Below are 13,436 nucleotides of genomic sequence, written 5' to 3'. Positions count from 1 at the left end.
TGGGTCAGACGGAGGGGTCTAACCAGGCACATCAAAGAGCCGAGGAGGCATCGTGGCCACAGCGAGTGACTTTCCTCTGCCCCCCACACCCTGCAGGTGGGGGGGGAGGAAGGGTTTGAAGTTCAGGACCCCTCTGACACGATCATTACCCTCCATAATAGTCACCCACCTCTACCCAGAACAGGAAGAAAGGCGAATCTATGGGGATGCGTCAGATATAATAAATAAAGAAAAGGATGCCAGTGTTAGGATCTGGAGTTTGTGTCTCGTTTTGTGTCTTGTTTTGAAGTCCTTGTGTCATCTGTCTCCCTGTGATTGTCTGCCCTGTTCCTGATTGTTTCCTTCTGTGTGATTGCTGGTCCCGCCCTCATTGTGTCCACCTGTGTCTCGTTCCCCGTTGTCCAATCCTCTCACCTTGCCTGTGTATTTAAACCCTGTTTGTCTCATTCCCGGTGTGGCTTCGTACTGTTTGGTCCGCGTTTTGTCGTTCTTGTCTGGTCTGTGGAATTTGTGGAATTAAATATTAGTTTGTGCAGTAATGTCGGCATTTGGGTCCTCTCTCGCTGCGACAACCGCAAAATCACATGACAGCCAGTTAACTGTCTGCGTGTGTGTGTGCGTGTGCGTGTGTCTGCCTAACCGTCCATACCTTATTGCGTTCTGTCCAAAATCTGCAGCCACGTTTTTTTCCTGAATTTTTCAAAATCTTCATAGCTGAATAATAACATAGTTATACAAAATCCCCAACATGGTCGCCTACTGATGGTGCCCTTTAACACCTTTTAAATGACATGTAAGAATGATGTTAATCACAAATCAGGCAGCAGATAAATCTAATAACTGTCTGAAATGTTTTGAATTTAATGACTGGAATTAAGTTCAGGAATGACAAATTAGCACATTAGAAGATATCTTTAATCCTGACTGATGGCTGCCGTAGAAAGTTTCCCTTCTTCCTGCCTGTCACTGCTTTCAATCCCATAAAACTCTATGAAACGATTGTGATCGATGTTCAGTTTAGCACAGTTGACGTGTGGCCTCACATGAAGCAACATTTTGCACAATCAGAATATTTACTTGAGCTTTATGGCTTCGTAGGAGTTTTATCATAAGTACTGATTGTTGAACGAGATTAGGAAGCATAATAATTGGGCTTCTATCACAATGATGTACACATGAGTTTGTTTGTTGTGGGTCTGTGAGATTAATGTACTGAGGACATACAAAAACACCAGACTTCTGTGGGCCCTGATGAGGCGGTGCATCAAACACATCTCTTTGCCCTAGAATAGATGTTTATCTCGTCTAGAGGTGCCATGTCATCTGCTCAGCTACTGAGGATCTCTTCCTGACCCCAAACACTCACACAGTTAACTAAATCAGGCATGTTTAGACAGACAGCGCAGATAGAAACGTGTTCTCTCTCTTCTTTTCCATCTGGTTTCAAACCAAAGAATCGGCATATTGAGCAGACATCTTTCGTGCTGGAGTTTCCGCACATGTGGCTACCGAAAGCGTCATGGAGAAACCAAGAGGAGAGAAAGAGAGGCCGAATATAGAGCGAGATTTATAAGAGTTACATTCGGCTGCACACATTAAATTGACTTGAATTAACATGCATGGCTAAATAGCAGGAACAAGTACAATTTCATCGATCCAGCATGCTTTCTGTATTAAGTACAATATAGGGATGTTATAAATGTTACCCATTAACTGACAAAACTCACTTTGACCCATTTTAAACAGTTAGATAAAATATCTTCTTTTTTCTTTTTCTTTTTTTCACATGGCAAAACACCGGTCTTAAACAATGTTGTCGCTAGCTTCAGGGCTAACCCCCATCACTTAAATCAGCAGGTACCCAGCAAGACACAGGAACTCGACCTGGGCATTTATTGACCACCAATAAACTGTAGACACAACGTATACTGTTAACGTCATACTCATCAAGTCTACCGGACAGACAAACAGCGTATCAATCAAAAAATGTACACCAACATTGTGGCTGCCAACTCTCTTGTGTAAACACTGCAGTCGTCGGCTAATGGTGGATTTAACACGTTTCGTGCATCCGTTTATTGTTGCAGCTGGGCGGCTTGTTAGCCCTTCTACCGTAGAAACCCTGCATGCGGATTAGCGGTTGATTGGTTAACAGTGGTTAGTCATTTATCAGAAAAAAATTATCATAATTTGCACAGTAGATATGACTTATATATGGGGCCAAAACATGACTGAATACCATATAACAGTTTGAACTTCGATTTGGGTTCATGTGTGAAATGTGGCATGGTGGCTCTGCTGCTGCTGACCATTAACACGACATGGTGGCTCTCCTACTGCTTAACCTACCATTAACACTACAGACACCTGCTGCTTCTTTCTTCCCTTCCTAAACTAAAAGTAGATTTTTGACATTAAATTTCCCTCGTATGTTTTTCCCTCAGCTTATCAGACTGTCACACAACATCTTATAACACAGCGCTCCTTTACCTGAGGGAGACTTCACACAAAAAGCGCTGCGAATCTTTGCAGCGCTTTATGCACATGAGTTTACCCGCTCAATCATTTGCCGTTTTCACACCAAAAGCGTTGCAGATTAATCGATTATCAAAATAATCGTTAGTTGCAGCCCTAGACTTTACTCTGTGAAAAGTTATACATTCCTTCATCCACCACTGAAGAACTAACCACTAGTTCTGCTTTATACTTGTTGTGGACATCCCACAAACGTCGGAACATCTAACTCCGTGTTTGGGTTCATAACATGTATATGTATATATATATATATATATATCCAAAATGCGGCGCCCGGCAAAAATTCGCACCAAACGCAACCACGCGCGTGCGTCTGTACATTGACTTTGCATGGGATCTCGTCACGCGAGATTTCGCAATGCTTTTGGTGTGAACGCATCATTAAAGCCACAGTGTGCCTGCTTCACACCCAATTTGTTTTGACTTTGATTTTTTGTTGTGTCAAGCACAACGCTGCACCAGCTCAAACGGGTTGTAGTGTGCGAATCATGTTCAAAGAGAACGTCTTTTCTTTTGGTGAGCGTGCTTTGACACAAAGATCTGAGGCTCCTTCATCTGCGCTACAGAGAACCAGTCGCTGTGGAATACATGACCCGACAGCACTTACACATGCACACACTCGGGGTAAAACATCTGAACAACAACACAGGCATGCCCACTGATGAGCATGCACACGCACACACGCGCACACACACACATCTCAGGCAAATAGGGCACCACAAACATCAAAAGGTAAGTAACAACAGTCAGGTGAGAGCTGTTATTGACGTTGCGTTCAATGTTCAAGTCAACCAATACAAACATCATACAATCTCATATCTCTGAATTATTAATTAATTACTTATTTTTATTTATTTCTTTTTACTTTATTAATTACACTAGTGTAGGAGCGCGGGAATGAACAATATGGACGAAGTTACTTTCTTTGGCTGCACACCTCTGTGGCCGTTTATTTCCTCACACAAAACATTTCACCCGTGACACTGACACCTTGTGACCTTTAACCCCTCGACGCCACCCCGTTGCCCTGGTTACTCTCCCAGCTCTTAACCCTCCTGTTATGTTGCGGGTCAAATAGACCCGTTTCAAAGTTTGAAAATCTAGGAAAAATACTTCTAAGTACTTTTTCTGTATAAAACTTATTCTGCTTACCTTATTTAGTGTAATCAACATTTTAAAAAATACAAAAAAAATATCATGTATTTGCAACCCCCCCCTGCAGGTTTATATAACAGAGATGATGTTCCCGGGTCAATTTGACCCGGCTTGAAAGTGAAGGCTAAAAGTCACCAAAAGAGTCACGTTTAGACTATTTCTTTCTTTGTAAATGTAGGGCAGTCTTTCTTACTCCCTCCCACCAAGTTTCAACACACATACTCACTCACACACACTAACACACGCGCGCACAGACACCAACACACACACAAACACACACTCGCACAGACAAACACACATATCAGCACACACACACCCCGTTCAAAACCCCATATATAAAGTTGTACACATTTCAAACTTCAAACAAAAGAATCAGGTGGTTGTTATGGAAACCATCTCTATCCTGCTGTGTGCCCATCACCCTACATGAGAAGCACACATTACAGAACAAATAATGTTTATCATCTTCTAACTTTCCCCCTAAATACACCTTTATTGGACATGGGACACTAATGTGAGGGTTTCTTTCATGTCTCAACTAATAAATATGTAGTATAGTACTTCTAATATACTGTCTGTCTGACTGGGAGAGACACACACCCTGTCTCATCCCAATCTCAGACCCACACACACACACTTTCTAATGACCACACCTGTGCGAGAAATACAGATACTATTTTGACGGGAACCTTTATTTTTCCCTGCGGGAAAACTCCACCCACACGTATCAGGGGAGGGGCCAAACATACAAAATGGTTGCTGAGAAGTCCTACAACATTAATTCAATTCAATTCAGTTTATTTGTATAGCCCAATTTCACAAATTACAAATTTGTCTCGGAGTGCTTTACAATCTGTACACATAGACATCCCTGCCCCAAAACCTCACATCGGACCAGGAAAAACTCCCAAATAACCCTTCAGGGGGAAAAAAAGGGAAGAAACCTGGAGGAGAGCAACAGAGGAGGATCCCTCTCCTAGGATGGACAGATGCAATAGATGTAATGTGTACAGAAGGACAGATTTAGAGTTAAAATACATTCAATGAATATGACAGAGTGTATGAATAGTTCATAGTAGGCATATTCCACGATGGAGACCTCCACGATCCATCAGGCAGATGGCGGTGGGGAGGAGGAGTGGCGGAGTCTCAACAGGACAGTGGCGTAGTCATGAGCAGGAATTCCACGACCCAGACGATCCATCAGGCAGATAGGATCTATGCCGTCTCATAGGGTCCGATGACCCCATGAGACGTAAAGTCAAAAGGACTTCCGGGAGAAAGCAGAGTTAGTAACGTGTGATTGAGAGATGAAAATTCATCCTTAAGGGAGAAAAAGAGGAGATAGGTACTCAGTGCATCCTAAACGTCCCCGCAGCTATAAGCCTATAGCAGCATATCAAGGGGCTGGACCAGGGCAAACCTGATTCAGCCTAACTATAAGCTCTGTCAAAGAGGAAGGTCTTAAGTCTACTCTTAAACGAGGTGACTGTGTCTGCCTCCCGGACTGAAATTGGAAGCTGGTTCCATAAAGAGGAGCTTGATAACTAAAGGCTCTGGCTCCCATTCTACTTTTTAAGACTCTAGGAACTACAAGTAGTCCCGCATTTAGTGAGCGTAGCTCTCTAGTGGGGCAATATGGTGCGACAAGCTCCTTAAGATATGATGGAGCATCACCAATCAAGGCTTTGTAGGTTAAGAGAAGAATTTTAAAAGTGATTCTTGATTTTACTGGGAGCCAGTGCAGAGCAGCTAGTGCAGGAGTGATGTGATCTCTTTTCTTAGTTTTAGTGAGAACACGAGCTGCAGCATTCTGGATCAACTGAGGGACCTAAGAGATTTATTAGAGCAGCCTGCTTATAAGGAGTTGCAGTAATCCAGTCTCGAAGTAACGAACGCGTGAACCAAATTTTCTGCATCCTTTTGAGACAAGATGTGCCTGATTTTTGAAATATTACGTAGATGAAAGAATGCAGTCCTTGAGATTTGCTTTACGTGGGAGTTAAAGGACAAGTCCCGATCAAAGATAACGCCAAGATTCTTTACAGTGGTGTTGGATGCCAGGGCAATGCCGTCTACAGAATCCACATCACCAGATAATTGATCTCTGAGGTGCTCAGGGCGATTAAAATTACTTGGTTTTGTCTGAGTTTAACATCAAGAAGTTGCAGGTCATCCATGTTTTATGTCTTTAAGACATGCTTGAATTTTACAGAGTTGGTTGCTCTCCTCTGGTTTTATCGATAAATATAGTTGAGTGTCATCTGCATAACAATGAAAGTTTATGGAGTGTTTCATGATAATATTGCCCAAAGGAAGCATGTATAAGGTAAATAAAATTGGTCCAAGCACAGAACCTTGTGGAACTCCGTGATTAACGTTGGTGGTTATCGAGGCGTCATCGTTTACAAATACAAACTGAGATCGATCTGATAAATAGGATTTAAACCAAATTAGTGCCGTGCCTGAAATGCCAATCGACTGCTCCAGTCTCTGTAACAGGATGTCATGGTCAATGGTGTCGAATGCAGCACTAAGGTCTAACAAGACCAGGACAGAGAGGAGTCCTTTATCTGCTGCCATTAAGAGGTCATTTGTAATTTTCACCAGTGCCGTCTCGGTGCTGTGGTGTTTTCTAAATCCTGATTGAAATTTCTCAAATAAACTATTATGATGTAGAAAGTCGCACAACTGATTTGCGACCACTTTCTCAAGGATCTTGGAGAGGAAGGGGAGGTTAGAGATCGGTCTGTAGTTAGCCAATACCTCTGGATCCAGAGTGGGCTTCTTCAGGAGAGGTTTAATAACAGCCACCTTGAAGGAGTGTGGTACGTGGCCTGTTAGCAGAGACACATTGATAATATCTAATAGAGAGCCGCCAATTAAAGGCAAAACGTCTTTAAGCAGCCTCGTCGGGATGGGGTCCAAGAGACAGGTAGACGTGTTCGAAGTAGAAACCGTTGAAAATAATAACATTACACTCTGCAGATACATACGACTGCACCAAGAGGATGACTGTGTGCTGGCCTTTGGTCATCTTTTATCATATAATTTATGCATCTTAACACTAAAAATAAACATAACTAATGTTTACTTTCAATACAAATCCTTTATGACTCATTTGGCTTGATTTTAGTGGGCGGGTCATTATGACCGTGAACAGCACAGGTGTCTCATCTCTATTTATCTACATCACCCCATGAAAAAAAAAAACTTACAAAATGCTAATAAAATTTAGGAGAAAATACATGTTATGGTAGACTAATGCAATTTAGATTTAGATTTTTTCAATGTACCTAAAAAATAGTTTGAACATGTATTTTTCATTAAAACGAGTGAGTGCTCCTGATTGAACTCTGATCTATGGAGGGGTAAATAACTCAATTCCACTAAAAACTGATTTAATTGTTAGTAATGTTGTTGGTGATGAGGTACAAACTAGAGTTTTTAGAATTTTTTGGTTTCTGACCACTGTTGGATGATTCAACATTAACCGGGTCAAATTGACCCGGGAACATCACGGCTGTATGTAAGAAACGAACATAACAGGAGGGTTAAAGGGACCCAGTCACGTATCCTGCACACCACCCTACTAGTCTTGTGAATTATGTGCTCCCAACGGAGTCCCCTACACTAGTAGATTAGCAGAGGATGTTCTTCCTGAGGCAGCTGAGGAAATTCAACCTGCCAGGGAAGATGATGGTACAGTTCTACACGGCCATCGTTGAGTCCATCATCTGCTCCTCCATCACCGTCTGGCACCCTGCAGCCACAGCCAAAGACAAGCGCAGGCTGCAGAGCATCATCCGCTCGGCCGAGAGGGTTATCGGTTGCAATCTGCCTTCCCTCCTGTTCACTTCCAGGTCACTGAAGCGGGCCAGAAAGATTGTCGACCCCTCCCACCCTGGACACTCCTGTTCGAGTCCCTCCCTCGGGAGGAGGCTGCGTCCATCATGACCACGACCTCCCGCCACACCAATAGCTTTTTCGGCGTCGGGCTCATCAATGGACCCGGGACTGACTGACTGTCACCCCCAGGACTACCACCTCTTCTTCCTTCCTCCTCCTCCTTCTTCCTCCTTCTTCCTCCTCCTCCTCCTCTTCCTCCCTCCTCTTCCTCTCCTTGCGTTGATTGTTGTTTGTCATGTCCAAATGTTGCACCTTCCACCAAAAAAAAATCCTCGTTTGTTTGTGAAAACATTCATTCTTTGGCAATAAACCTGTTTCTGATTCTGATTCTGATATGTTTTTTTCTGTTTTTATCTTCTGTCTACACACACACACCAATTTCAAACCATCAATATACAACAACTCACATGGCCTTGTTGTCTTTTTTTGTTAACTTGCCTGAATTCCCTGTTCTTTGTTTTGCTCTGTTATCCTTTTGCCTTGAAAATTAATTATGTATCAAAGGAAGATTCTTGTATGTCCAAACCTGCGTCTCATCATCATAATTGGGTCTCTTGCCATCTCTGCTGCAGATTCTGAGAGCTTGGTTTTGACTATTGCAATAAATAAAGAATTGCAGGGCTTTATAAATGGTGACAAAGAGAGAGAAAGGGAACGCCTCTCTGTGCAATTCCACAGTGAATGAAAAGAAGAATATGGCTCTGTATATCATGTGGCTGGGAGGAAGCAGACAATACAGTTGTCTTCTCTTCACTTCCTGTCCTTGTGATTGCCTGCCCCGGTCCCTAATTGAATCCTCTTGTGTCCAATCGCCTGCACCTTCCCAGTTTATTTAAACCCTGTTTGTCTCCTGCTCCATTGTTGGTTCGTCGGTTTCGTTTCCCGTAATATGAAAATTAAAATTAAATGACGCTGAAACACACTGTTTGTCAGCATTTGGGTCCCATTCCTTGTTACTCCTTTTGACCGCCATCCACCTTGACGACGGTCAGGATACATATTGTTGCTGTTGGACTCGGAGGACGTGTTGCTTGCAGATAGTCACATTGTGTCAAATCCAGAATTTTACAAAATTCACCACCATGCCAAACCTCATTTCAACCATCAAAACTCTAAATGTTATCCATTTATTTTTTTCATAGTCATCTATACCGGTTACAATAAAAAAAACACCAAATAGAATAGATTAGTAAAAAGAAGGATTGTATTCTTATTATGGTAATTGCCATTATTAGTTTAAAAAAACTAGAGTATTATAAGCTGTATAGAGCTGGTGTTAGGAAGTTAAATGGGTCATACCCTTTATAACATGTTTAAAAAGGGGCACCAGCGTTTGTTTAGTTTGAGGGAACCTGTCATATTTCCACATTGACAAAACCATGATGACCTTATTTTATCAAGCTTTTATTGTATCAATGTTACCTTTTTCTTTGGTGTTATGGTTTGGAAGCCTGTCTTGAAAGAAGATTGTAAATTCTTTACATCAGATTATGAAATGGTCTAGCAGGCTGATTGGTGAGTCCCAGCTGAGCCCAGAGTCCCTGAACAACAGACAGTTACAACGCATAGCCGGCTCCATCTTAAAGGACGACTCCCACCCTTTGCACAGGGAATGTCAGCTTCTTCCCTAGACGGAGGTATTTACACCACGATGCAGAACAAAGCGGCTGTGTGTCCTCTTATTATCATGTCTGTCTTGTTTTTTTTGTGTTTGTTGTAATGTTTGTCGAGATGTCTGCCTCACTTTCCACTACGAACCAAGTCTACCTACGGGTACAAATAAAGTAACCTGAACCTGTTTTTATTGGTGTGAAGACATCTCATCAAACAGCTGGATTTATTCACATTCACCCAAAACATGTTTTACAAGATAACATTACTAACACAACATGATATTGTTACCATTTCCATTGCCTAATACTCCATTTCTACTAACACTTCCAATGTTACTAACCTTCTTCCTTTTCAACAATGGCCTCACGGATCTGTTGTTCACAACGTAACATTGTCAGGGATCGGTGAACCAACAGCAATAATATTGATGTCCTGATCATCGTCGGTTGATATTCAGTAAAAATATGCAATCGACAGTGAAACTTTAATCCAACTGTATATTTAGACCGTGGTTCACGTGACTCCCTAACTGTAAGGGAGGAATCCTTTACAACGGTCCTTTACACCACCACTTGTTATGCAGTGGATTGAAAGACGATAAGGATGGTGGTGACAACCATGATGAGGATGATGAAATGAAGAAGCGTGTGAATGCTGTCTACCCAGACAACTAAACTGCTCAATCTCACTAATCAAGCAGCAATCCTCATTGACAGCCTTTTGTTGTCATCCTTTATCTATTGTCAATTGTTCACTCCCTGTTCTCTCTGGTCACGTCTTACAAATAGCTCCAAGTGTATCACCAATCACAGTCACTCTGTTGTCCACCACTCACTGCTGTATCACATCCTAGGTCGATGTGTGTGTGGGCCAGCAATCACCAACAACGTGTGTCAATCACCCTCCGATGGTTAGCTGCCCTAATTGGAAACAAACTTGATTGAAAGTCTGCCGGTTGCCCCCTGGGACACATCTTTTCATTCACTGGGCTGCTGTATTGTGTCTGTAAATACTCCGGGAGTCACCCGCCCTCTCAGGGCCTCACTGATACTTGCCGTGAAACCGATAAGATGCGTGACGCAGTGATTTAATAATCGCTGCGTGAAATTGAACACGTTCAGCTGAGCAATGTGTTGTATAAATTGGCATTAGGGATGTTAAATCACTTACGATGCTGGCATTACAAACGAGAAAGCTGAATTTGATTAAATAAATAATGAATGAGAAAATGGCCGCAGCCATACCTGGATCGGACTTGGAGAAGGTGTCCATGTCCAACAGGTTTCTGCAACGAAAGGAAAAGGGTCGTTAGAGATTATTTTGCATTCAGTCAGCAGTTCCAGGGTCATTCAATTATGTTCTGCACTTCAGTGGAGGCCCATGTCAGAGTGTGGCTTAATGACTATACTCTTCAGCTGAACAGAACATACAGCTTGGAGGTTCTTTACCGAGGTCAACATGGTGTTCATGTTGCATGTGAAAAGCCGGCAGTGGTATCTGATATCAAATATCTCGTGTGTAACAATTGATTTTAATCTTATATGAGAGAAACACATTAAGATGTTAAACTGTAGTGTAGTTTGACGTCCACCACTCACTACTAACTACTAAGGCAGCAACAACAGACTTATCCTGTCCATCACTCCTACGATGAATGAAGGTGATTGAAACCATGGTTACTGTGTAAGAATTTATTTTTTTACTGAGCTGGGTTCATTTTATAAAATCCAAACCCAAAATCACGCCAGCGGGATTGAGAAGCATGTTTTATTAAACAAATCAACAAAACTATACGCCGTTTATCAGAGCCAGAACCTGTAACCGAATAGTCACATTTCATCTTTTTGTCTACGAACACTTTATGCGTGAAAAACGCTTCCTTCAGAAAAAGCAACCAAATGGAAGCTTAAAAAAACACTTCATTATACATGTATTATTTAAAATATTCAAATAAACCGATTGTTCGAAGCAGATTGTGTAAAAAAACATAAATGTATGCGCTTCTCAACCAAATGGACTTGTTCTTGTATCGCGCTTTTCTGCTCTTTTCTGGTCTTCCAACCACTTAAAGCTCTTTTACACGACATGTCATTCACCCAGACACACACACTCTTGCACCAATAGCACAACCCTCTGGAGCAATTTGGGGTTAAGTGCACCAAGAAAACATCAGCATGGACTAGCGGACATGGGGACAACCCCCTCTACCACTCAGCCACAGTCACCCCACGGTGGGACTCCTTAACTGAGGAGCCATGATTGACTGCAGCTTGTGAAAATGTGAATGTTTATTATAGATTATAAATGTACCTCGATTGTACAACAAGATTTTTTTAAGTTTAAAAAAGTTTAACTTAAGTTTTTGTTGGGTGGTTGGTGTCATACAAACCCAGACATTCACATAGGAGTCAAAGACCAGCATCATAAGTCGAGGGGGCCACTGACTAAAGCCTCTGTGTTGCAAGAGCTGGGAGTGAAAACATGTTGCTCATTCGCTGGTGAATAAGATTAAAGTTGTGCGATAACAAACACAAAGAAGCGTCACAATGCGGAAGACATCAAATCATTGCCGGAATTACATCCCTAATTCCCCCGAGTAACTTGACGCTTTAGTAAGAATTGACTGTGATGATAAACCAGGTGTTTTATAAAGATCTGAGGAGCCGTAACTGACAGACGGATTGAATCTTTCTCCTCCGGGGGGTTCGGAGCTGTCGAGGTGACGCGGAGCCGGAGTGTCTGCGGGGGAGCGGCGCAGTGTGCATCCTCTCACATGTTCGTGGCGACGTACAGTGTGTTCGTGATCATATCCGTGCGCTGGCCTCAGCACGGTAGCCCCCTGCTGTTTATATTTTCCCCATTTGTACTGTCCCTACCCGTCAGTCATCATTCATCATCATAACTGGCTCAATTTGCTTGATTTGCAGTCTTATAATAGACTTATAAGTGACTCTAAGCTGACTTACAGTAAATATATGTTTCTTCTATTCTGGGTATACAGTGTTTCTCTGCCTGTTTACTGAATGTCAGTTCATTCACGTCTTTCAGTTATGAATGTGTTACACTCCATACTGTGTATGCATCATATACTGGAGCTGTTTATTGTTGCCGTTATTAACAGCCTTACAGATGTGAGCATGTCTTGCTGTGTGCCTGCTGCCTGGAACATACAGTATATCTGCAGGGCACCGGAGACATTTCCTGAGGGCCACGCTGCCAAGTCTGGTTTCTTTTTTCAATGCTCGATTACACCGTCCCTTTTTGCATGTTGCTGTGTCGCTTTTAATTATTCGCATCTTATGTGACACGAGGTAAGAGTTTTAACATTAGCAGCACCGTGAATTCATAAGAATACAATCCATACAATAATGAGGCTTTCAATGAAGTTTCAGATTTTGTGGGTTCATTTTTTAATGATTTCGCACTAAGTTGACATGCACTATTGTTCTGTATTATTGTATATTCAGGGATTTATTTGAGGTAACATTTTGGGCAGGGCCTCCACTTTGATGAGGCGACGACTCCCAAACTCCAAAAACAAGAAGCAATGAGCCACCAGAGAGAGCATGATAATTAGTTTAGCTTATGATGAGGTAGATAGATAGATAGATAGATATATACTTTATTAATCCCCAAGGGGAAATTTGTCGAGTCAGTAGCAGCAACACACAAGAATAAAAAAACCAAAACACAAAATATAAGAAGGGTTAGGGTGATCTGGCAAGAGGTGAACTGTTGTAGAGCCTCATAGCCGTCGGCAGGAATGTTCTCCTGTATCTCTCCTTGTGGCAGCGGAGCGTGAGGAGACGTCTGGAGAAAGTACTCCTCTGTCCCTGTAGGAGGTGGTGGAGAGGGTGGTCCGGGTTGTCCAATATGGACACCAGTTTCTTCAACGTCCTCCTCTCCACCACCTGTTCCAGGTGCTCCAGCTGGCAGCCGATGATGGAGCCAGCCTTCCTAACCAGTTTGTTAAGACGGCTGGTGTCACCGGCTCCGATGCTGCTCCCCCAGCAGACAATGGCAAAGTGCAGCACACTGGCCACAACCGACTGGTAGAACAACTCCAACATCTTGCTGCACACGTTGAAGGATCAAGCTTTCTCAGGAAAAGAGTCGACTCATCCCTTCTTGTACACAGCGTTGATGTTGGCCTTCCAGTTCAGTCGGCTGTCGATGGAGACGCCCAGGTACTTGTACTCCTCCACCATGTCCACGTCCACTCC

General features: G+C 42.6%; 1 protein-coding gene across 4 annotated transcripts in view; it reads right to left on the bottom strand.

Annotated features, from left to right (window-relative positions):
* Positions 1–13,436, bottom strand: part of LOC130208980 (copine-9-like) — a 154,047-nt gene that overhangs the window by 128,349 nt on the left and 12,262 nt on the right. For all 4 annotated transcript variants that reach the window (XM_056438456.1, XM_056438454.1, XM_056438453.1 and 1 more), the window contains exon 2: positions 10,458–10,498. In XM_056438456.1, the coding sequence (XP_056294431.1) occupies positions 10,458–10,498 (41 nt within the window). The remainder of the gene's footprint in view (positions 1–10,457; positions 10,499–13,436) is intronic.

Source organism: Pseudoliparis swirei, chromosome 18 (assembly GCF_029220125.1).
Source record: "Pseudoliparis swirei isolate HS2019 ecotype Mariana Trench chromosome 18, NWPU_hadal_v1, whole genome shotgun sequence".
NCBI lineage: Eukaryota > Metazoa > Chordata > Actinopteri > Perciformes > Liparidae > Pseudoliparis > Pseudoliparis swirei.
The sequence above is the reverse complement of the archived record's forward strand: the minus strand, read 5'-3'. Positions and strand labels throughout refer to the sequence as shown.